Source organism: Furipterus horrens, unplaced genomic scaffold (genome assembly GCF_987537825.1).
Source record: "Furipterus horrens unplaced genomic scaffold, mFurHor1.1.pri manual_scaffold_1, whole genome shotgun sequence".
Taxonomy (NCBI): Eukaryota; Metazoa; Chordata; class Mammalia; order Chiroptera; family Furipteridae; genus Furipterus; species Furipterus horrens.
In genome coordinates this window covers 83,262,400-83,287,194 of record NW_028327171.1, presented here as the reverse complement: position 1 = coordinate 83,287,194, position 24,795 = coordinate 83,262,400, and the positions used below count along the sequence as shown (strand labels likewise).

Sequence of the window (24,795 nt, the reverse complement as noted above, 5' to 3'; positions counted from 1 at the left end):
TTTGGAAAGAAAACCTGACAAAATGCTTTTACTTTCTCAGGTTAAATCATTAACAGAGATGTCTTTATTTCTCTCACGGATGCACTAACTGGCTGATTCTTCTGGGACCAGACTAAAACTTTGGCTTTCTACCTGATCTTCAGTCACTAGATGGAGTGGTGTATGTTAACATGTGGTTGCAGGTGTGGCCATGAATACAGAGTAACTGGGATGATTTATATTCTAACTTGTTTTCATAGACTTAGTTTGGTATGCCCAAGGGGTAACTTGCATGTATTGTAGAAGCTCTTCAAACTCTTTTCTCAATTGACAGAGCTTCAAATAATAGCATAACTTTTCAAGACACAGTGGTAGCCTCCCACCCACAACTCAGCTCTCCCCAAGATTTGGTGTGTTTTGATTAAGCTTTCCCATGGCTACATTGAACAACAACAAAAAAAGGATCCAACTCTACTTGTTTTCTCTCCTCTTGACTCCTCTGTTCTGGATTTCTTTTGGGTGTATATTTTTACTAAAACTCCTGCCTTTTATTCATAGACTCCTCCCAGTAGGATTACCTGTGTTTTAAAAAATCTTATATACATTTTTCTTAACTCCTTTAAAATGTAAGTATAAATGCACGCTCATTATGGAAAAATAAAAATATAGGTAAGAAAAAGTTTTTTTAATTATTCTACCTTTGTTAACTTGTTGGTATATATTCTTGTGGATGTTTTCCCTCTGTTTGTATGTGTATGTGTGTGTATTATATTATATAATCTATTGATTTATAACTTGTTTTTGTCACTTAATAATACCTTATAAGCATCTTTTGTACAAATACCTATACATCTACATTAAATTTTAGATGACTGCATAACATGAATGAACTTTTATTCAAGCAGTTCCTTGCCACTGGACATTTAGATTGCTTTAAGTCTCTTACTATCTCGAGTGATCAACATTCTTGTACACAATCTTTGGTTGCATAGCTCATTATTTCCTTAGGAGAAATTCCTACAAGTAATTATCAGTTTTCTAATTATTATAACCAATACCTATTTAGTGTTGAGCTTTTAAAGTAGAAAAAAACACAAAAGCATGAAATAGAACATTCAAAGATTGTAATTCCGAGAGAGGGTGGTAGAGGTTGTGTGAACAATTTAACTGGTGTGTTTGTGACTTCAGATTTCAATAGGCGTCTGGGCCCTCCTCAGTAAGAGTGTGGACACTGCCCTTTGTCTTGAAGTCAGCGAAGGAAGTGGCCATGGGATCCAGAGTCTATGTTCTGTGAACCTGGAGACTGAGAGCCAGAGTGGGATCCCTTCAGATCTGAAGGCCTGTGTTTGCAGTCTTGCTAGAGGGAAAGGACAGAAGTGGGTGTTTTTGGTGAGGAAGCTAAGGAGAAGTGGGACTTTCTGAGAAAGTCACAGATCATGGTGCAGATGTATGGGTTTTACTGAATTAAGACACAGAGAAAAAAAGTTTGTGTGACTTATGTGTAATATCCAAAGGGCTTCAAAGGAGATGGTTAGAGAATAAATAAAAATTTAAATACAGAACACACTGAAATATGAAATGGTATAGCCACACTCAGTTCCTCCTTCTTCCTACTCTAAATTTCTAGTTTACTTATTTTTCTAATCATGGTCTATCGGTTTCCCTTCTCCCATGTGATCTTTTACCTAAACCCTGTAGACTTGGTTCCTTTATTTTGTCTCAGCCTGCAGCCCCAAGGTCAGCTCACCAATCCCTTAGCTCTCCTCTGGAGAATATTCTTGATGGGTTGCCCCAGGAAACTAATTGCTGCTTGGAGCAACTCTTTCAAAACTCCATCCGTTGAGTCTCCTCACTGGCACCAGACCTTAGCCTTCCATCGACACGTTGACTTCTTCCTTCTTTCATTCATAGTTTCTTCTTTTTATCCTTAAGTTACTGAACTGCCCTTCTACACTTAGTGGGAGAAGTCGAAAGGTGAGAATTAAAAAAGAGAGGGGGACAAAGAAGAAAGAATCCATTCCAGCTACAGTCATCTCAAGTTGTCATAGTGAAGTTCTCCAGTGTCCATTTGCCCATTCTCTTTTTCTAACTTGGGAGGAGGCAGAATGTTAGTGGGTGCAGCTCTGCTGCCATTGGCAGGGTCTTCTACTATAATCAGTGAATCTAAGACTTCATGTCTCCAGTTTGAACATTTGCTATAAAGACTGATCCATAACCTTGAAACGTTGCTTACACATTCGGGCTCATAATTGTCCTTGTGTACTTATCTTTGGGAATGCGAAACTAATACCGACACCTTAAACATTTACATCTCACACTTCTGTTTCAGCTAGCCTTCTTTGGCTATAAGATACCCACTTAAATTATCTCAACTAAACAGAGGTTTATTGTAAAGAGGCATATGGAATTTCATGGGAATTTAAGAACAGGATTACAATACAGCTGTGCCCTATGGACCCTGGGGCAGGGGAGCAGCAGGGAATCCAACGCAGCTTTGGAGGTCTCAGTAGAGGAGTTTGTGGGTCTTCCCTCTGGGACAATATAATGGTTGTCGCCATAGCCTTTGACATCAGACAGTCTTGGGTTCATATCTTAGTGTTATTTAGGGACTTCAGCCAAATTACTTCACTCTCATTGAAAAGCCTCAGATTCTTCAACGTGTATGGGAGTAACTTTGGATCTCAAATCAGTAGGGTTCTTGTGAGGCTCAGACGGGATGATGTATGTAAATCACTAGCATCATATCTATGTACATATAATTCTTTTAAAAAAAGGTTAGTTGTTGTCTTTATAATTAACTTGAGTCAATAAATATTTTTACTTCTAGTTTCTATTCTCTGATAATTTAACCCTGTTAATGATGTTTGGGAAATAGAAATTAAAAAAAAAAAATCTTGTCTCAACCAAGAAATATTCTCTACAAAGGTAGTAGAGAAAGAAAACACTTTTATTATTGAGTAAGCATTTAACTAGTGTGTGACACACATCACAGGAAAATCCCTAATAGATTACAGAGACAGAAAGAAATCTCTTTATGTAAACAGATATAACTAATTACATACAAGTTTTCAGATAACAATAACTAGTCCTCAAGAGAACTTGATAGCACTATTCATCATACATAGTATACCCTAAGGTTAGCTGGTAAGGTGACAATTTGTGTTCGTTAATTGACTCTATCCAGAGGAAGAACAAAATTCTTTATCTTTACTACAGGAGGCAGTTTGCAAGTTGGGGTATGATGTCCAATTAATGAAGGTAGGCTTCCACTCTCCCACAGAAATTGGGAGATAGGGGTGCTACCTTCCTGGTGTTTACATTTCAAAGAGATGGCTCCCTTGTCCTTGAGAAAGGCATTCCTAGGTCAAAGCTGAAAAAATGCCAATCTATTCTTCAAAAGGATTTAATGACATTTGAAAGAGAGGAGAAGGTACTTGCAAGTTTTCTAAAGTAAATATTCAAGGAAAAAGGAGAAGAGGAAAATTTTGTCTCTTATTTTCAACAGGTAGAATTAAGTCTCTTATTTATTTATTTTACCTTATCCGAGGATATGTTTTTATTGATTTTAGAGAAAAAAGGGGTTGGGGGGGAGACATCAATGTGAGGGAGAAACATCATCAATTGCCTCCTGTATGAACCCAAACTGAGGATCGAACCAGCATCCTAGTTATGAGTCTTGATCAAGAATCACACCTGCAAACTTTTGGTGTACAGGATGGAACTTCAACCAACTGAGCACCTGGAGAAGGCAGCCTCTTATTTTTAATTTGTATGTGCCCTTACAAATGATGTAATAATCTCTCTGGTCTCCTCTAAACCCTGACTTCCCTGATATAACTGCTGCACTAAATGGAAAATTCCTAACTGAAAGAATATGATTGCTTTTTCTGGTCGTTAGTATCAAGTTGATGGTCAGCCTCCAGACTGGGTATTCTGAGGCAGGCACCCATCTGTAATTTAATTAGTTATGGCCAGAGGAGGAAAGAATCATATGCAAGAAGAAAAAAAAGGCCTTAGAAATAGTTGTGGCTAGAGCTACCCTTTGAAAGTGGTTGTGAATGTGACAAACACTCCCTTCCCCATATATTTAGTACATCTTTCCTTTTGTCATTCAAATGACTGAGGGAGCTCCTCTTAGTATCCCCATTGTTTTTTTGGGATACTAATCTTAGTAGATACTCAACAGATATTGTTGGTTAGATGAATGCACGAATTATGTTCTTAGCAGATTGGAGTCTTGTTTAGTTGAAAGCAGCTCTGGAGTAGGATTATTATTTCTTAAGTGGAAAATAGTGTGAATTGCTGAAAATTACAGAAAATGGTATTATGAAAGGAAAACCTTTGAAACACAAAAGCCAACCTGAATGTTTCATATGAATTATTATCACATCCTCTTTATAAAGCAATCATTATTTTAAAAATTCTTTCTCTTTTTTAAATTTCTTGGGGAAGGGAAAAGATATTTTAGTGGTAGATATAAAGATTTAGAATTTTGAACAATTACAGTTTAATGAAATTCTTTTATTTCTGGGGAAACTAAGTTGAACCAGTTATCTCAGATATAGAAATTTTGTTTTGTCAAGTACAGGAATAGTGCAAATATTTCTTATATGAAACAAGAAAAAGAAAGGTCTTTAGGATTTTTCTTTGGAGAACACTGACATGGGTTCCCTCCACTCTCTCCCACTTTCCATCAAACCTATCTTTGAACTTTTCCAGAATAAAAAAGATCATTGTGAAAACCTGCACTATTTGGTTAATAGCTGGGGTAATGAGTTCAGAGCTCCGTTCTTTCTTAGTTTAGTATGAACTGTCACCTCAGGAACGAACTTACAAAAGATGCTTTGGATCCCAAAGGGTTTGGGTGAGAGGAGGCAGTTGAATAAGTGGAAATTGATTCTCTCCACTGGAGAGACAAGAATCTCGTGCCTGGCCAATGTGGGGTGTTAACACCATCCTTCTATGTGAAGAACAGATTATTTCTATTGGAAAATCTGTCATTCCTGAGTTCCAGTTTTCTGGCAACAATACAGAAGGTACCCATCAGTGGAGACAGTCCACCAGAACTTTTAAAAGAGGTATACATAACAAAGGAAGGTTCTGCTAAAGAAAACCAATGGTTTTTAGGTGATTGTGTTATTGTAGTTGTGATCTCATGAGTTCTGTCATAATGCCTTTCTACTGGAATGTGGAAGAGAACACATATCTGTGATTTTACAATGAATCTCTAGAATATCATGTTGTTATGTTTTATTCTCTGCAGACTTGTTACGGAAATGGAGGTTTATTCCTTGTCTTTGATTGAAAATCCAGTGGTGAGCCCTAATGTAGTATTACAGGCTGCTACTTTCCCTTCAGGACACACTGTGGAGTCTAAAAGTGTTCGCTTCACTGTGCAGAAAGGTGAGCTGTTTGTTTCCTGTGCTCATAATAGCAGAGAGCATTCTGCTACAAACCATAAATAATGTTCTATTCATGAAAATATAGACTTTTAACATGTACTTTTTTTTCACAGGATATAGCAATTCTCTTGGTTCCACACATGTAGCTACAAATGTGGAGAACCTCAGTTTAGATGGAATGACTGAACTTCAGATCTTGCTCAGTACCTCAGAAGGTAGGTTTCAAACTTTGTTATATTAAAAAATACACTCAAATTCATGGAATTAATAACTTAAAATCTACAGAGTACAAAATAATGTTTACCTAGTTTCGCACTGAATAATCTGCATTTGAGTATGTTTGAGCTCTTCCAGGTTACGGTAATTGCTACTATTCTAGGTCATAGAGATGATTTCTTTTCAAAAATCTTTTGGAGGATAGTGGAATTAAAATTCTCTAGAGATGGACTATGGCAGAGTTGCCACACACACCCTAGGCTCGGTTGGAACTTGCTCTGTCATGCAGAGGCTTCATGACCACGGCGAAACAAACTTTTACCCAGGACACTTTGTTATGTCTGGGGGAAGAAAGGTGACTGCCTCTCTAGTGGAGACTAGCAGCTAAACCTTCATCCCTCATGTTTTTTATTGAGGATACATATGAGAGATACAAGGCTGAAATTCATAAATCATCTATTGTATTCAGGCATTTGACAGTAACAGATAACACACACTAATTCGGGAGTCACACTGATTGATTAGAGTCAAGGTCTATAAAACATTCGGACCAGATGCAGGGTTCCATATACTCCCTGCTAAAGATAGCTTACACTACATTGCTGATAAGGAAAGCAGAGCAAGTTTTAAAGCACAATGAGCTTAATAAGAGCTCTTTGATCTAATTCCCATGGCAACCCTCTAAGTGGTTGATAGTTATGTTCCGCACGCAGCCTTATGTTGAGACTTAGATACAAGTGCGGCCAGGACACTGGCGGCTTATCATGCTCAGGCCGGGTCTACAATTCCTTAAACCATGAGGAGTGGTTGCCCACAATGGACACAATCTCTTTTCTACAAAAATCTAGCTAATATAGCTTATTTAAAAAAAAACATTAGAAGTGATCTGGTCAAGATGGTGGTGTAAGCAGACATGGCCTGCCTCTCCACACAGCCACATCGAAATTACAACTAAAATATAGAATATTAGCCAGAACCATAAGAAATAAAATTGAATGGAAATCTGACAACTACAAAATTAAAGAAAACACATCCATTGAAATGGGTAGGAGGAATGCAGACAGGGAATGGGCTGGTCTCTCATCCACATGTGGTGGATAAAAATTTAGAAGGGATATCTCAGGAGTAAGGCATCCCAGACCCACACAAGGCACCCCCAGCCCAGGATTCCACAGCCATGAAGATAAGTCCCTACAACTTCTGGCTGCAAAAACCAGTGGGTATTGAGTCAGTGGAAGAAACTTTTGGAGCCCCAAGCATTTCCACTTACAGTACCCTCACATGGACTCACCAACTCAGACTCACTCCTCTGAGCTCCAGGACTAGGATAGCAGCTTAAAAGGCATCAGTGGCATACAGGGAGAAACTGAAGTGTCTGGCATCAAGGTGAGCAGAGGATATTTTCACTTTTCTAAACCATCCCCAACAAAGCTGGCAAGCTGATGCCATATCTGAGACTCCATCAACCTGGCTAACACTGTCTGATCTGACCTGGAGGTCCCCAGAGACTCAGCCTCACTCAGCTTACAGGCCTACCCAAGCTGATTTTCCATAGGACTGTCTGGTCTTGGCTCATGTTTCACAACTTCCTAAATCCTCTCAAAAAAGCAACAGCCAGCCTCAGTGAGCCCCAGGCCCAGCACTGCCAGCAGCCAGCTTAGATTCACAGCTTGGCTTTGCTTGGAAATCTCCAAGCCCAGCACAAGTAGCAGCCATCTCAGATTGCTTTATAGCTCAGTCAGGGTGCATCGGGCAAAACACATGTTGGGGGCTGACCTTGGCCTGCACCACACAGGAAATCCCAGAACCAGTGAACCCAGTGGACAGCTACAGACAATGTTGGAGCACTACCACCCTGCCCCTGCATAGCTGATCCTCTATGGAGGGTGGAAGTTGGTGATCAGTGGTCACAGCCAGTTCTTGAAGCTGAGTGGCCTGGGTAAAGTCCTCCTGTAGATCTGCCAACAGCAACCAAAGCTGAAATACAAGAGAAGGGACTACACAGCCCAAAATGGGGGATTATGCACCTTGAATGTCCAACTTGGGTAAATCCCTCCCACTGATCTGCCAATAGCAACCAAGGCTCAATTATAAGAGGTGGGTGTACTCAGTCCACAGGAAGGGAACGCCTCGAGTACCCAGCTTGGGTATAGAGGCGGTTGTGCCACTGGACCCTACAGGACACTTACTACATTAAGCCATACTACCAAGACACAGAGTCACAGCAGCTTTACCCAATACACAGAAACAAACACAGGAAGGCTGCCAAATTGAGATGGCAAAGAAATATGGCCCCAATGAAAGAACAGAACAAAACCCCCCAAAAAGAACTACATGAAATGGAGATAGCCAACCTATCAGATGCAGAATTCAAAACACTATTGATCAGGATGTTCAGAGAAGTGATCGAGTACATCCACAAAATAAAGGAAGACATGAAGACCATACAAACTGAAATAAAGAAAAGTATACAGGGAACCAACAGTGATGGGAAGTAAGCCAGGATTCAAATTAATGATTTGGAACAAAAGGAAGAAATAAACATTCACCTAAAACAGAAAGAAGAAACAAGAATTGAAAAAATTAGGAGAGGATTAGGAACCTCTGTACCAACATCTGCATTGTAGGGGCGCCATAAGGAGAAGAGGAAAAGAAAGAAATTGAAAATATGTGAAAAAATAATGAAAGAAACTTCCTTAATCTGGCAAAGGAAATAGGCATACAAGTCCAGGAATCACAGAGTCCCAAACAAGTTGGATTCAAAGAGAACCATGTCAAGACACATCATTATTAAAATGTCGTGTTAAAGATAAACAGAGATTCTTAAAAGCAGCAAGAGAGCAGAAGAGAGTTACCTACAAAGGAGTTCCCATAAGACTATCAGCTGATTTCTCAGAAGAAACTCTGCAGGCAAGAAGGGGCTGGCAAGAAGGATTCAAAGTGATAAAAAGCAAGGACCTACAACAAAGATCACTCTATCCAGCAAAGCTACCATCTAAAATGGAAGGGCACATAAAGTGCTTCCCAGACAAGGTAAAGCTAAAGGAATTCATCATCACCAAGCCATTATTATATGAAATGTTAAAGGGACTTATTTAAGAAAAAGGAGATCAAAACTATGAACATTAAAATGACAACACACTCACAACTATCAACAACTGAATCTAAAAACAAAAACAAAAACAAACTAAGCAAAAAACCAGAACAGGAACAGACTCATAGGTAAGAGGATCATTTGGAGGGTTATAAGCTGGGAGGGGGAAATGGGATGAGGGGGAACTGGTGCAGAAATCAGGAAGCATAATTGGTAGGAACAAAATAGACAGGCATGTGTTAAGAATAGTATAGGAAAGGGTGAAGCCAAAGAGCTTACATGCATGACTCATGGACATTAATTGCACTAAAGTGGTGGGATTGTTGGAGGGAAGGGGAGTACCAGGCAGAGGGGAGCAAAGAGAAAAATTTGGGACACCTGTAATAGCATAATCAATAAATATGTTTAAATAACAAAAATATTTTTTAAAAATTATTCGGTCACAAGCTCTGTTTATGTTTACTAGTGGATTAATTCTATACATCTGTGCTAAGGATCTTTATATAATTGACAGTTATCTTTACTATTTCCAATTTTCTGACATAGTTTACTTTAGTAGTACCATGAGCTCCCTATTACCTTGCACACTGTCCTGCAGAAATTCTTATTGTCTGACTTGACATGTTTTTACTTTACAAAATCTTAAAAAATTGACTAATTTGACAATAATAATAAGCAAACCAAACACACATTTACATTTATTTTCTTCCTAAATAAAAAATTCAATGCTAAGATAAACTTATTTTGGAAAGACTAAACTTATAATTCTCATTCTTTATATAATTCTAATTGGTTAACAAATCTTTATATGTTACAAAAGTTGCAAATATCTTCCCTTCAGTCTGTAGCTATCTTTTGCTTATTTTTTAAATGTATTTTGTCAAATACCCAAATTTTAACTTATAATGTGGTCCCATGTGTCCAGCTTTTCATTTATAATTGACACTTTTTAAAAGAAACCCTTCCCTATGCTAAAGTCACAATGATAGTTTCCTATATTTTCTTCTGAGTTTCTTTTTAGTGTTTACATTTTTAGTGTTTATATTTAAATCTTCATTGTACCTAGAATTTGTTTATGTATGGTGAAAGGCAGGAATCTAGTTTTTATTCCATATAAACTATCAATGTAGTCAAATAAGTTTAAAAAAACACTGTTTAGAGACAAAAAATCAGATTAGACTGAAAGAGGCATATTTTAACAATGATTTTTAAAGTGCCTCCAAAATTACCTATGTTTTAACTCTTTGTTCCCTTAAAAAGACATCATTAAAATGTATAAGCAAAAATTATTGGAAATACAGGGGCACGTTACAGGGAGAAACCACTTTTATAGGGAGAAATTTTAAGTCAACTATTCCAGAAACTGAAGATCAAGTAGACAAAAATAACTAATAGACTTGACTTTTATATACACTTATGTGTATAATTTTGTTTGTAGACAGAAGACACATAATAAAAATTATTTTCAAATGTCAATGGAGTGCTTTAAAACCTGCCCATTATATGAGGTCACATAGAAAAGTGTATACATTTTTAAAATAAAAGTCACACTGGACATAGTTACTGACCATGGAATAAAAGTAGATATGTACTGCAAAAAAATAGCCAAAATTTATCCAATTAGAATTTTTAAAGCAGCATTGGTAGAAAAGAAATTAAAGTGCAAATTAAAAATGACTTAAAAATTAATGGCAATGGGAATGTTACTGAGTGAAAGGCGATTCTTTCACATGGCACCTTGGTATAAGATCCAACAATTAGTGTTGAGGAAAACAGGTCTTTATTTACAATATTCCAACCTGGGGGAAAGGGGGAGCTGTGATCACTCCTGCTCAGATCCCTGTTCTCCCTTGGGACTCAGCCTTTCCTTTGCTCCCTAAATGGCTATAAACCCAAACCATGCCCAATAGTTCCCCATCCCTTATCTGTCTGCTCTTTCCTTCAGGATCTGGGATACAATGTCATCAGGCTCCGTATAACCATCCAGCAAAACATGTACTGTGTTGCACTGTATCACACATGGTTCTCTTTTCCCTTTTAAAGCTGCATTATCTTCTCCTGCCTCCTTACAAACCACATGGATCTCCCCCTCTCTCCTTGCAAACCGCGTGGTGCTCTCTCTGCAAATGGCTGCTGCCTTATTTTTAAATCCCTGACCATGGCCTGTGATGTAGTGGGAAGGGTAGCTAGTTCTGACCATTTTCAGAATCTTGAGCAGGCCCCGTGTGTTCTTTCCTCACCATTCTGTGGTCAAAACCCCTCTCACGTCTTTGGGGCCTTGGAAAAACCAAAGCTATTTGCATAACTAAGACATTAGCTACCAGCCATAGATATGCAAAGGCATCTTGAAAGCTGTTCCCTTCCCCCATCCCCCAACCACAGGCTCTATGGAATTTTGATGTGGACCAAGATGTATTTAAAGGAAAATGTATGTCCTTAATAAATTTATTAAAAAATAAAAAACATTGTTAAAAAATAGACAAAGCATTCAGGTAAAGAGAGATAAAGAGGCATAAAAATAGAATAAATATAAAGAAAACCAGAAGGAAAGGATTAATAAATACAATGACTTAAATTAATAAAAATATAAATAAATGCTAGACTTGATCAACAAAATGAAAAATTGATTCCATTAAAAGACAAATGAGGTAGATAGATAGACATGCTGAGTCTCCCTCCACAACGATGGCCAGGGCAGCAGCTAGAGGGGTGCCAGTCCAGTGCAGAGTAGGAGAAGTGCCTAGAAAAGGGGTGAGTGCTGGGCAGGCAGCATTGTTCCCTCTTGGACCCCTCCTCCACATACAGTGCCACAACGTGGTGAAACAGGTTGCCCTGTACTGATGAGTACCTAAGGCTCCATCCCTTACAACATAACAGGAGCGACAGCTCTACCTGGGACATGAAGGCAAACAAACACGGGAGCCTGTCAGAATGAGGAGACAGAGAAGTATGGCCCAAAAGGGGAAACGGATCATGGTTCCAGTGGGAGAATTAAGCAACAAGGAGATAGCAAACCTCACAGATGAGGAAATAGACAACCTAACAGATGCAGAATTCAAAACACTGGTGATAAAGATGCTCACAGGCTTGACAGATATGCTTGAGTATAGCAAACACATAAGAGAAGAAGTGAAGGCTATGCTAAGTGAAATGAAGGAAAATCCACACAAAAGCAATGGTGAAGGGAAGGAACCTGGGGCTCAAATCAATGATTTGGAACATAAGGAAGAAAAAAGGTCAACCAGTGCAGAATGAGAAAGCAAGAATTGAGAAAAATGAGGAAAACTTCCCAAATTTTGCAAAGGAGATGGATGTACAGGCCTGGGAAGCATGAAGGGTCCCGGGCAAGCTGGACCCAGAGGGCACCACACCAGGATGCATCATAATTGAGATACCAAAGGTGAAAGATAAAGAGAGAGTCCTGGGAGCAGCAAGAGAGAGGTGCAGAGTTGCCTACAGGGCCCTGCCTATAGGACTATCAGCAGATTTCTCAGAGGACACTTTGCAGGCAGGAAGGGACTGGCAAGCAGTATTCAATGTGATGAAAGGCAACCTGCAACCAGGATTACTCTATCCAGCAAGGCTATCATTTAGAATGGAAGGGCAGATGAAGTGCTTCCCAGACAAGGCAAAGCTGAAGGAGTTCATCCTCACCAAGCCATTATCATATAAAATGTCAAAGGGACTTACTTAAGAAAAAGAAGATCAAAACTATGAACACTAAAATGACAACAAACTCACAACTATCAACAACTGAATGTAAAAAATAAAAACAAAATCCAACTAAGCAAACATGAATAGGAACAGAATCATAGGTATGGAGATCATTTGGAGGATTATCAGCGGGGAGTGGAGAAGGGGAGAAATGGGGATATGGTGCAGGGATTAAAAAGCATAACCAGTTGGTTCAAGATAGACGGGGGGGGGGGGGATGTTAAGAATAATATAGGAAAGGGTGAAGCCAAAGAACTTATATGCACAATCCATGGACATGAGCTAAGGGGGTTGGGATTGCTGAAGGGAAGGGGGATACTGGGCAGAGGGGAGCAAAGGGGAAAAAAGCTGGAACTACTGTAACAACATAATCAATAAAATATACTTTAAAAAAAGACAAATGAAATGCGCAAGCGTCTAAAAAATCTGACCAAGATAAAACAAAAAAATATATATAAATAAAGAAATGTGAAGGAGCTATATCTAGAAAAATGGAGACTATTTAAAATTATAACATAGTGTTAAATACAATTTCTCCTAGTGAATCTGAATACTTAGGTGAAATGGTGATTTTATAATAAGTGACCAAAATACTGTAGCAATGAAAAGAGGGGTGATCAGGAACTCCCATTTTTTAATTAATATGCCTCTATGGATTTGACTTTTATATCAAGCATGTCTTTCTTTTATAAAAATATAAACAAGGCTTACTGCATTTTTAGGATTAACTTTCTCCTCTAGTGTTCAGAAGGAACATTTTCAATGTGCCATGAAAAAGTCCTAGAAACCAATGTCATTATTTTCATGTGGAGGCTAGGGCAACAAGGCTGGCTGTGGAGGACATTTGACCTGCTGTCAGGGCCTTGCCTGCCCATTTCTCAGAGCATATGACTGAGGAGGCTGGTCTCACTGACACTCTTTCAGTTTTCTGTGTATCACTTGTAAAAGATAGCACAGTTTAGGAAATTAATTCAGTTAAAATGTATACTTATTTTTGGTGTTCCTGTTATTTTAAATATGACCAACAGCTGTATGAAGTGTTAGCAGGCATTCCTTATGTGGCACTGTTTGAACACTACCCTGGCCAGCCTCACAGCAAAACCCTTGGGTGTGGCCGTGTCCTTCTAGGCTCTCTGAGGAGCAGCTGGCTACTTTTTCCAATGTCCTGAAGACAGGTGTCACAACAGTCTTCCAGCCTTGGGAAAGCCTGTAATTGTCATGAAATAGCAAAAACCAATGGTTCAAGAGATGATGGAGAGAACCTGGCTCCATCAGAAGAGTGGTATGAACACCTTGAATTCCTGGCCCTGTGACTTACTAAACTGATCCCGCTCAGTCCCTTTGAACAGGAGACAAACCTCACAAAACAACTCGTTAGGCATAGCTGTCCTAATATTTGTCCTTTGCTCTTTCTTGTTCCATGTCTCACTAGTAGGGGAAGCAAATAGATTTGACCTACGCGCAGTTATGTTCATTCTGTCTTGCTGTATAGAAAGCAAGATGTATACTTTAAAAATGAAATCTTTGCAATATCTCCCTGAGATGGATTAAGCAGGAATTATTGTTCCCACTTAGAAGGTAAGGAATCTGAACCTCAGGGAAAAAATTTAATGTGGGTAGAATGGCCAACCACAGATAACTTATGTTAATTACATACTGCAATTAAGTAAAGGTTCAACTAGAAAATCAGATTTTACTGTACTTTACTCAAATATTAAGCAGCTGTGAAGTTCAACCCTGACATGAGACTTTGTTTCTTGTTTATCCAATGGTTCATTTACTGATTTTCATGTCTTTTTTCCCCCCTCACAGCTAATGCCGGATCATGTGGCTTTATAGTATATCAAAACAACAAGCTCTTCCAAACAAAAAACTTTACAACTAAATTAAATTTTACTCAAAAAGTTATCTCAGGCACAACTAAAGAAAATGGGAGTAATCAAAATGTTTCTGTTGCAATGGCCTTCCGTTCACAGGTGAGTTTTCCCATTAACAGTAGTTAAAAATTCAGCCAACTCTTGATTACAAAAGCAGGAATAGTTTGGGGAAAAGAAATCTTCAGAAACATTCTTTGAGAGGTTTTTTGAAAGTACTTATTTAAACCTTCCACCCACCCTTATTTTTTGTCAGACTAGCTAAATGCAAACTTGGCTAATTTGAATTTTATATCCTTTTCCCTTCCCTAATTTATAATGAAGATGTTATGCTTACTACATACCTAACTGATTTTCCAAATGATTACCTTATCTTTTTAAATTTTTTCTACCAAATTAAGCATTAAAAATCAATTGCAATTGTCTTATCAATTCACAGTATAACCGAAAAGAATTCAAACTCCATTCCTATGCTTGTGTCTTCTGGAATTCTGAAGCAAGTGATTGGGAAACTAATGGCTGCTACAAAGATGGGGAAGATGGTGAATTCCTCCGCTGCCGCTGCAATCACACTACTAATTTTGCTGTATTAATGGTAAGCAGGTACATAGTAATCTCTTTTCAGACAAGAATTTTCCTTACACACAATTTTGGTATGTGCTAATTGGAGATAACATTGGGGTTTGGTTTACTCCAATCAGATTAAATAGAAAAAAGAGATGGAATGATAAGGCTAAAAAGGAAAGTGCTGGTAAAGGTAAATAGAATAGCTTTTTTGTTTGTTTTGTTTTATTTTGCAATGAGGTCTCAGGATAAATGAGTTCAACACTGTGTATTTATTAAAAGGGAGCTGTTGTGCAAAAGAGTTGCTGAGAGATTCCATTGAACTAACTTGCATGTTCTGAAGCATGAAATTGTTACATCCAGGAGAGTTGGATATAGGTTCAATACACACTTAGCTGTGGTGGGGAGCAGTTTAAATCAGTTACCCATAGTTTTTTCCATGTAATCATCTAAGTTACTAAGTTTATCCTAGAAGTTTATCTCTTGAATTCATTCAATTTGTCCCATAATTCCTGTATGTATTTCTTAAATCTTTTAACTCCAAAGTTTTCTTGCACAAGTACTGATAACAATGAACTCCGGTGTGCAACTGTAATGCACCTCTGAAAGTTCTTGGGCTGGTCCTTTTAAGAAGAGGGGCTTCTGTTTGTTCCATTTTCAAAAACCTATTATTTTGGTAAAACCAAAATGGTTAGTTTTTAAACTTGATGGAATGTATTCATGCACAATAAAATGAGTGTCGTATTATTCTTAAGGGATTATTAATGCTGTGAATCTCTAAAAGAGAAGCAGATGTTCTCATTCCCCAGTAGCTATGATGTAGCCATATTTGGGAAGCCAATGGGGTCAGAACATACAGGGACAACATAGAATATCAAATACTTTTAAAATATTTTTTGAGGTAACTATAGTTTTCTTACCTTAATTATTAAATCTTAGTTGATTTTGATGGTTCATTTTCTTTTTTTAAATTTAAAATATATTTTATTTTTTAAGTTATTACATTTGTCCCAATTTTTCGCCCTATGCCGTGACCACCCCTGTCCCCTCCAGTTCCCTCAGGCAATCCCCATATCATTGTCCATGTCATATATGCTTTTTGGCTACTCTTTTCCCTATGATGTAAATATCCCCATGACTATTCTGTAACAATCAATTTGTACTTCTTAAACCTCTTACCTTTTTTGCTCAATTCCTCAGACCTCCCTCCCTTCAGGCAAGCATTGAAACATTCTCTGTATCTATGGTTCTGTTTCTGTTCTACCTGCTCATTTATTTTGTTTTTTATTTCCATTCTTGATCTATATGTATTTATTGACACTTTATTGTTCATATTTTTAATCTTTTTTTCTTCTTCTTTTTCTTAAAGAAGTCCCTTTAACATTTCATATAATAATGGTTTGGTGGTGATAAACTCCTTTAGCCTTTTTCTTGTCTTGGAAACTCTTTATCTGTCCTTCGATTCTAAATGATAACTTTGCTGGGTAGAATAATCTTTGTTGTAGGTCTTTGCTTTTCATCACTTTGAATATTTCTTGCCGATCCCTTCTAGACTGCAAAGTTTCTTTTGAGAAATCAGCTGACAGTCTTAAGGGAATACCCCTGTAGGTAACTAACTTCTTTTCTCTTGTTACTTTTAAGATTCTTGCTTCGTCTTTAAACTTTGGCATTTTAATTATGATGTGTCTTGGTGTGGGCCTCTTTGGGTTCATCTTGTTTGGGACTCGGCACTTCCTGAACTTGTGTGTCTATGTCCTTCATCCAACTAAGGAAGTTTTCTGTCATTTTTTCAAATAGGTTTCCAATTTCTTGCTCTCTCTATTCTCCTTCTGGCACCCCCATGATGCAAATGTTGGTACACTTGAATTTGTCCCCAAGGCTCCTTACACTATCCTCATTTTTGTTGGATTCTTTTTTCTTGCTGTTCTGACTGTGTGTTTTGTGCTTCCTTATATTTCAAATTGCTGATTTGATTCTTGGTTTCATCCACTCTACTATTGATTCACTGTAAATTGTTCTTTATTTCAATTAGTGTATACTTCATTTCTGACTGGATCTTTTTATGCTGTTTAAGTTCTCACTAAGTTCATGGTGCATCCTTATAGCCAGTGTTTTGAACTTTGCATCTAGTAAAGTGCTTGTCTCCATTTTGTTTAGTTCTTTTCCTGGAGTTTTGCTCTATTATTTCATTTGGGCCATGTTTCTTTGTATCCCCATTTTGGCAGCCTCTCTGTGTTTGTTTTTATGTATTAGGCAGAGCTGCTATATCTCCCAGGCTTTTCAGAGTGGCCTAATGTCACAGGTGTCCTGTAGGGTCTAGTGGCACAGCCTTCCCTGTCACCCAAGCTGTGTACTTAAGGTGCACTTACTGTGTGGGTTGAGTATACCCTCCTGTTGTAGTTAAGTCTTGATTGCTTTTGGCACATTCAAAGTCAGTTACTGCCTGTGTTCCATCAGGGACCACCCAGCATAATCTACAAAGTGATCTGCAGATGGCTGCTACTTGTGCTGGGCTTGGAGGCAGCCAGGCCAGGCAAAACTGTGAACCAAGGCCTGCTGCTGCTAGTGCTGGGCCTGGGGCCACTTAGTGAGAGGTAAGGCCTTGCTGAGGCTGAGGCTGCTTGCTTGAGAGAACTTAGGAAAATCTGAAGCAGGAACCACACAAGCCATTGATAGGGAAAAGCCACTAGAAACAGCTTGGGAGGGCCCAAAGTTCGGTGCAGCAGGGCCCCAGGGAATCACTGGGGTGGGGCAAGCAGTGTGAGCCAGGTTGATGGAGTCTCAGATAAGGCGCCTACCTGCTGGATTTGTAGGGGCATGGCTCAAAAAGGAACAATGGCTTCTGCCAGTATTTCTGTCTGGGATAAAGCTGCCCCCTAGATCTTGCCTTGATGCCAAACAATTCAGTTCCTCCCTGTAAGTCTCAGCCTACTTTCAAGCTGATGTCCCCATGCTGAAGCTCAGAGGGAGTGGGTGTAAGTCAGTCCATGTGCAGGCCCTTTAAGAGGAACCTCCTGGGACTCCAGAAGTTTCTATCTTCCATAGCCTAAATCCCTGCTGGTTTTTACAGTGGGAATTATGAGGACTGATCCTCCTGGCACTGAAACCCTGTGTGGGGGCTGGTGTGGGGCTGGCACCACTTGCTCCAAACTATTCCTCTCGATGTTTATCAGCCACATGTGGCTGTAGGACCAGCTCATTCTGCATCTTCACCACTCCTACCAGTCTTAATGTGGTTTCTTTTTTAATTCTGTAGTTGTAGTACTTCCATTCAGCTTATTTCTGGAAGTTCTGAATGATTGATGTTCTGTAGTTTAGTTGTAATTTTGATATGGTTGTGTGAAGAGAGAGCTGTGTTTAACTAAGCCCCATTTTATTTTATTTTATTTTTAAAATCTGTTGGGGTGTCACTGGTTCATAAAGTCATATAGGTTACAGGTGTGATTTCTATGATACATGATCTGTCTATTTTCTATCTTGTATTACACAGAGATCTGCTTTCTCAATCAGAACATAATGAAGATAAAATTTTAACTTTTTTGCTACCTTAAGGTCATTAGTGTCATTGAATAGCTGTAGTAAGCTCAGACTGCTATACATAGTAAATGATACAGAGTACATTGTCATAATTGTTTTTCTCCTTTTTTGAGGTCAGGCTTTCAGCTATTTCTTTTCACTAATATCTGAATCTGCCTCAGTGACTACCTACTCACATTAACAATTATTTTTTGGTTGCAAAACTTTTTAAAAGGCTGATTAGAACTGTATGTAAAGTAAGATCAGGTAGGCTCTGAGTGACTAGGTGATTTCTACATTCTACAGATCTATGTATTCTATGATTCTTTGTCATCATGAAATTTTTGTTTTATTATTTTAAATGAAGTTTATTTTATATTTATTTCTACAAAAGGAGTACATACTCATTGCAGAAAGTATGAAAGTTTATCTACCGAAAAAAATATACTGTTATGGAAATTTTTATGAGATCTTAAATAACAATTCAAGAAAAATTCTGTTATATTACCAGCCCCCTATGTATTTGTGCAAGAGACATAGACAATATTTTTAAGCACATTAAAAAAAGGTCACCTCTGGAGAAGAGACTGAATTTCAAGAGGTAGGGTATGATGTGGGGTAGCTGACAGTAAAGAGAAACATGCTTTTAAAATTATGCTTCTACATTACTTTCATATTTTATTAATAAGCATATAGGACTTTTTAAATTTTAACGATTAAACAAATTAGGAAGTACAGACAAGCAAGAATAATTATATAGAACTTCTGGCCAAAATGGAGGTGTAGGTTGACACACTGCATCTCCCTCACAACTAAGAAGAAATTTACAAGCACCTAAAAACTAAAAAAACCCAGAAGGTCCAGAAAACTGAACTACATAGAAGTTCAACAAATTAAGAAATAAAGAAAAAACACTCAGCCAGACAGGTAGGAGGAGTGGAACCAGGGCTGAGAGAACATGGTGCGGTGTGGCAGGTACAGCAGGGTGTCGGAAGCTGTGGGGCTGTGGTAGGCAGCAGCAGCTGGCAGCAGAGGTGGGGGTGGCAGCAGTGGCACAGGCCTGTAGTGCAGCAAAAGCACAGTCATACACTTTAAACCTGGGAAGCGATCCCAGCCTCAGACCAGACCACACAGCTCACGGTTCCAGCACTGAGGAAAATAGAGTCACATTACTTCTGACTGTGAAAACCAGTGGGGGTTGGGGCAGAGGAAGAAACTGCTGGTCTCTCATCTGAGTCAACTTGTTTAGACCAGGAAGTGGGAGGAGTGTGTGGAAAAGGGGCGAGTGTGGGGTAAGCGGCATTGTTTCCTCTCAGACCCCTCCCCAACATACAGTGCCACAATGTGAGAAATGGGTCACCAGCATTGATGAATACCTAGGGCTCTGCCCCTTAAACACAACACGTGCAACAGCTCTACCTAAGACACAGAGGCAAACACAGAAAGCTGTCAAGATGAAGAGACAGAGAAGTATGGCCCAGAGGGCAGATCAAGGTTCCAGTGGGAGAAATGAGTAGATGAGGAGATAGCCAACCTAACAGATGGAGAGTTCAAAACACTGGTGATAACGGTGCTCACAAACTTGACAGACAAGATTAAATATGACAAACACATAAAGGAAGAAATGAAAGCTATGCTAAATAAAACAAGGGAAAATCCACACAAAACCAGTGGTGAAAGAAAGGAAACCAAGGTTCAAATCAATTAATTGGAATATAAGGAAGAAATAGACAGCCACTACAGAAGGAGAAAAAAATAATTCAAAAAAAAATGAGGAGAGGCTTAGGAACCTCTGGGACAACATTAAATGTGCCAACATCCAAATCATAGGGGTGCCAAAAGGAGAACAGGAAGAGCAAGAAATTGAAAACTTACGTGAAAAAGTGATGAAGCAAAACTTCCCTAATTTGGTGAAGGAAATAGACATACAAGTCCAGGAAGCAGAGTCCCAAACAAACTAGACCCAAAGAAGACCACACCAAAACACATCATAATTAAAATGCTAAAGGTTAAAGATGAAGAGAGAATCTTAAAAACTGCAAGAAAAAAGAAGAAAGTTACCTATAAAGGAATACCTATAAGCTATCATCTCATTTTTTAAAAGAAACTTTGCAGGCAAGAAGGGACTGGCAAGAAATATTAAAAATGATGAAAAGCAAGGACCTACAACCAGGATTATTCTATCCAGCAAAGCTATCATTTAGAATGGAAGGGCAGATAAAGTGCTTCTCAGACAAGGTAAAGCCATTATTATACGAAATGTTAAAGGGACTTATTTTTTTAAAAGATCAAAATTTCAAACATAAAATGACAATAAACGCACAACTATCAACAACATAATCTAAAAAATAAGAACAAAAACAAACTAAGTAGACAACCACAGTGGGAACCGAATCATAGGTATGGGAAACATGTGGAGGGGTGTCAGCTGGGAGGAGTAAGAAGGAAGAGGGGAATAATGCAGGAATTAAGAAGCATAGTAGAAGGGTGCAGAATAGACGGAGGGATGTTAAAAATAGGACAGAAAAGAGTGAAGTCAAAGAACTTATACACATGGCTCATGGACATGAACTAGTGGGGGTAGGATTGCTGGAGGGAGGGGGTATGCTGGGCAGAGGGGAGCAAAGGAAAAGAGATTGGGACAACTGTAACAGCATAATCAATAAAATATACAAAAACAAAACCAAAAACAGAATAATTATAAATATATTCTACCCACCCAGTGACTATTATTATCACCTCTCTAGATTCCTAAGACTACATGTTTACATGAAATATACTTTTTAATGAATACATATACTAAAATACTGGGATAGACAGAGATATATTACACAAAAATTAGACCTTTAAAAAATGATAGGGTCATTTGAACATCTTCCCATATCCTTAAAGATATTTCTGCAACTTCATTTTTAGAGAGAACATTAGCTTAGATATGCTGACTTCATTTTGGCTATAGTTACACAAAAATAATGTAATGGATAAGTGAAGCAACTCTAGCTAATTTATATCTAATTCAAACAACTTTGATTTTGGATATTGAGGAATAGTATACTTGTTTTCCCTAACTGAAGTAGTTAAATAATTGTTCTCAAGCCCTGACATTTCATATAAACTGCTTAGCAGTAAGGGGTTAATTTATTTCCTATCTGGTTATTTTGACCAATGTAACTTTTCAAGATGTTGATGTTCACAGACATTTCATAAATGTTTTTTTAAAATTATTAGTTTTGACTTATTTTCCAGAGTTTCAAAAAGAACTATAAATATCCTGCACCACTACATGTATTATCCACAGTTGGATGTGCGCTGTCCATTACTGGTCTGGTTCTCACAATTATATTTCAGATTGTCACCAGGTAAGAAGCAAAGCTGGCTCTTCTCATTAGAGAAATGATTATCCTTTTATTTCCTCTAAGCATATTCTCATCAGCGTATAGTTTCTCAAAACTAGAAGGGAAATCAGATTTAGTTCAACACATTCATTTTTACAGAAGAAGACACTCAGGCCTGGAAAGGCTAGGAAATACACACAAGTAAGTATATGATTACAAATTGTGGTAAATGCTTTAAAAGAAAATTACATACCATCTAATTAAAAGTTTATCATGTAAAATTCACATGATCTGGTAGTTCAGTAATGCTACAATTCCTTTTTGTTGAATAGAAGCATAATTCCCAATTTGCATTTATAAAAGAAAGAAATATTGCTAAGCAGCAAAGTTTTGGGAAATAAAAGTAATTTAAAAATATATTAAGTTTTCAAGTGATGAAATTTAAAAAAATTTTTGAATTCCATAGTTTAAAAAATCTATTAAAAATTACCTATAAATATATATTTCTCTCCACCTTGGCCTCCTCTCTCAAGGTTCAGTTTTATATAACACTAGTTATATTTTGTTCTATGCTACATTTTTTATAATCTGGAAATGTAAGCCTGATTATTTTTAGTTTACTTGTGTATTGTTTACCCCATTGCGTGAAAATTTATGAGGACAGAGACCACCTCTGATTTTGTTGTTGCCATTAGTTTGGTACCTGGCTCATAGAAGAGGAATATATGTGGAATAAATGGGTCTATTGGGCAGTCCTACCTGGTTCTCATCTCACACTCAAAATATCTCAAGGTGAATTCATCTTCCCTTCAGAATTATTTCTCTCTATTAAATTCCTTCACAACTTTTTCCTTCAGATACGTAGTTACAATTTTTTTTTTTGTTTTAAAGACATTGCTGTTTAAAATTTTTCCTGAAGTTTTATTTAAAAAAAAAACCTACAGAAAAGTTGAAGGAACACTGAACACCCATATACCCTTCACCTATATTCACCAATTATTAGTATGTTGCTCTCTTTTTCTATTTCTTTCCTGAAATTCTGAAAATAAGTTGTAGGCATTATGACTATCATCTCTAAACTCTTTGAGCACATTTCTCCTAAGAACAAGGGCATTCTCCCACGTGGTATAATACCATTATTCTCACTCAGGAAATTTAACCAAAGAAATTTAACATTCATATACTGTTATCATGTTATTATACAATCCATATTAAAATTTCTTCCAATTGTCCCAGTAATATCTGTTATAGCTGTTTTTCACCTCAATTTATTTAGTTGTCATGTCTGTTTAGTCTTCTTTAGCTTAGAATAATACTTTCGCTTTTTTTGTTTGCTTGTTTTGGTCTTTCATGACATTAAAACTTTTGAAGTATTCCAGTCATTTATTTTCTAGGAAGTGGAATATTCTATAGTTTAAGATTTGTCTGAAATTTTCCTCATGATTGAATACGGGTTAAGTTATTTTTTAATGAGAATCCTAAATGATTATGTATGTACATGGATGTCAGTTTAGCCCATTATTGGTTAAGTTTGATTCCTTGTTTAAAGTCGTGTCAGAAAGATGTCTACATTGTGAAGGTTCATTTTGTCCCTTTGTAAATAATAGGTAAACTATGGGGTAATGTTCTGAGACTATGTGACAATCCTGTTCCCTACTTTCACTCAGTGGTTTTGGTATCCTTACTGAAATATATTATTACATTGGTGGTTGAAAATAATAATTTTCTAGCCTGTCATGCTGTATTTAATTACTATATTCCTTTGTAAAAAGTATACTTTCCAATGTGACCAGAGGGAGTTTCTTCATTTTGCTTTATCTTGTCCCTATCAGTCTTTAAGCACTTCTTTTTTTCAGGCACAGAACTTTCTCTGCCACATACTTAGAATCAGCCATTTTTCCAAAGAACCAGTATTCTTTTCCATTCCTCTTTTTTATCTCTCTCACTCAAGTCTCTTACTATTCATTTAAAATTTTTATATTGAATGCTTACTATGGACCAAGCACACATATGAACAATATAGGAAAACTTCCATCTCTCATGGTATTTACATTCTCCGGGGGAAGACAAATGTTATACAAATATATACAGAAAATGTATATATAATTACAAGTTGTGATAAGCGCCTAGAAGAAAAATCACATGCCATGTAATTACAAGTCTGTCATACAAAAAGAAATAGCTTTTATATTTATCTTTTCATTTGTATTTCTACCATCACCAAACTGGAACAATTATTTGATCCCATGGGGATAATTGTAGTAGCAACATAACTAGTTTCTTTGCCTAAAATCTCACTCCTTTGAATTGTAATCAGATTTTCTTTTTCTTTTTTTTTGCATCCTCTGTCAACATGTTTCTTAGCACAATTGTACGGCCATAGATGTCACTAACAACTCATCAGGAAATAAAAACAAAATTTTGTTGATTTTAAAATCCTGAATCAAATAGTTTTTCTTATTCATGGGCAGGTTTCCATATAAGAATAATATGTATATTTTTATTACATATAATATGTATTATATATTTGTATGCATAATAATATACAGAAGAGCCAAACTATTTGAAAACAGCCTATTTTCCTGTGGATTATAACTTATGTTTCAGAGAAGGAAAACTCTGACTCCAAAAAACCTCCGCTGCCTTGCGGCATACCTCTTCAGGGGAAAGGCTAAGGGAGTAAACCCCGACAGAAAATCCGGAGCCGGAGTCCCTAAGGCGGTTTGACGTTGTAGTCAACACCGGCAACTCCTGCGGCGCACCTGAAGCCAAGCTGTATTGACTCCGTCTTTCCCTTGGACCCTTCAGCTGCGAAGAGAGGGGGGGTCTGCTGCATGGGCAACAGCAGACCCTCCATATCACCCTGCCCAGGCTCTGTAGCTTCAGCGTCATCGCAAGATGTCGATTCAACACGGGAGGAGACAGATACCGTGTCACTCCCGAGTCGGACTGCACAGCCATTCTCGGCGGTGCAGATAGACTCTTAAGAAGCTACACCATCGTCTCTCGAGACGGACGGCTGCCGACGACGACGATAACTTATGTTTGAAATTGGAGACAAATTAGAAAGTAACTTTATTTTATATGAAAGGATTCTTTTG

At 37.7% G+C, this 24,795-nt stretch overlaps 1 protein-coding gene across 1 annotated transcript in view; it reads left to right on the top strand.

The window, feature by feature from the left end:
- Nucleotides 1-24,795, top strand: part of ADGRG7 (adhesion G protein-coupled receptor G7) — an 87,777-nt gene that overhangs the window by 37,813 nt on the left and 25,169 nt on the right. Inside the window, exons 7-11 of the mRNA XM_090276088.1 lie at nucleotides 5,243-5,382; nucleotides 5,495-5,596; nucleotides 14,218-14,381; nucleotides 14,719-14,874; nucleotides 21,606-21,718. Coding sequence (XP_090132214.1) covers nucleotides 5,243-5,382; nucleotides 5,495-5,596; nucleotides 14,218-14,381; nucleotides 14,719-14,874; nucleotides 21,606-21,718 — 675 coding nt within the window. The remainder of the gene's footprint in view (nucleotides 1-5,242; nucleotides 5,383-5,494; nucleotides 5,597-14,217; nucleotides 14,382-14,718; nucleotides 14,875-21,605; nucleotides 21,719-24,795) is intronic.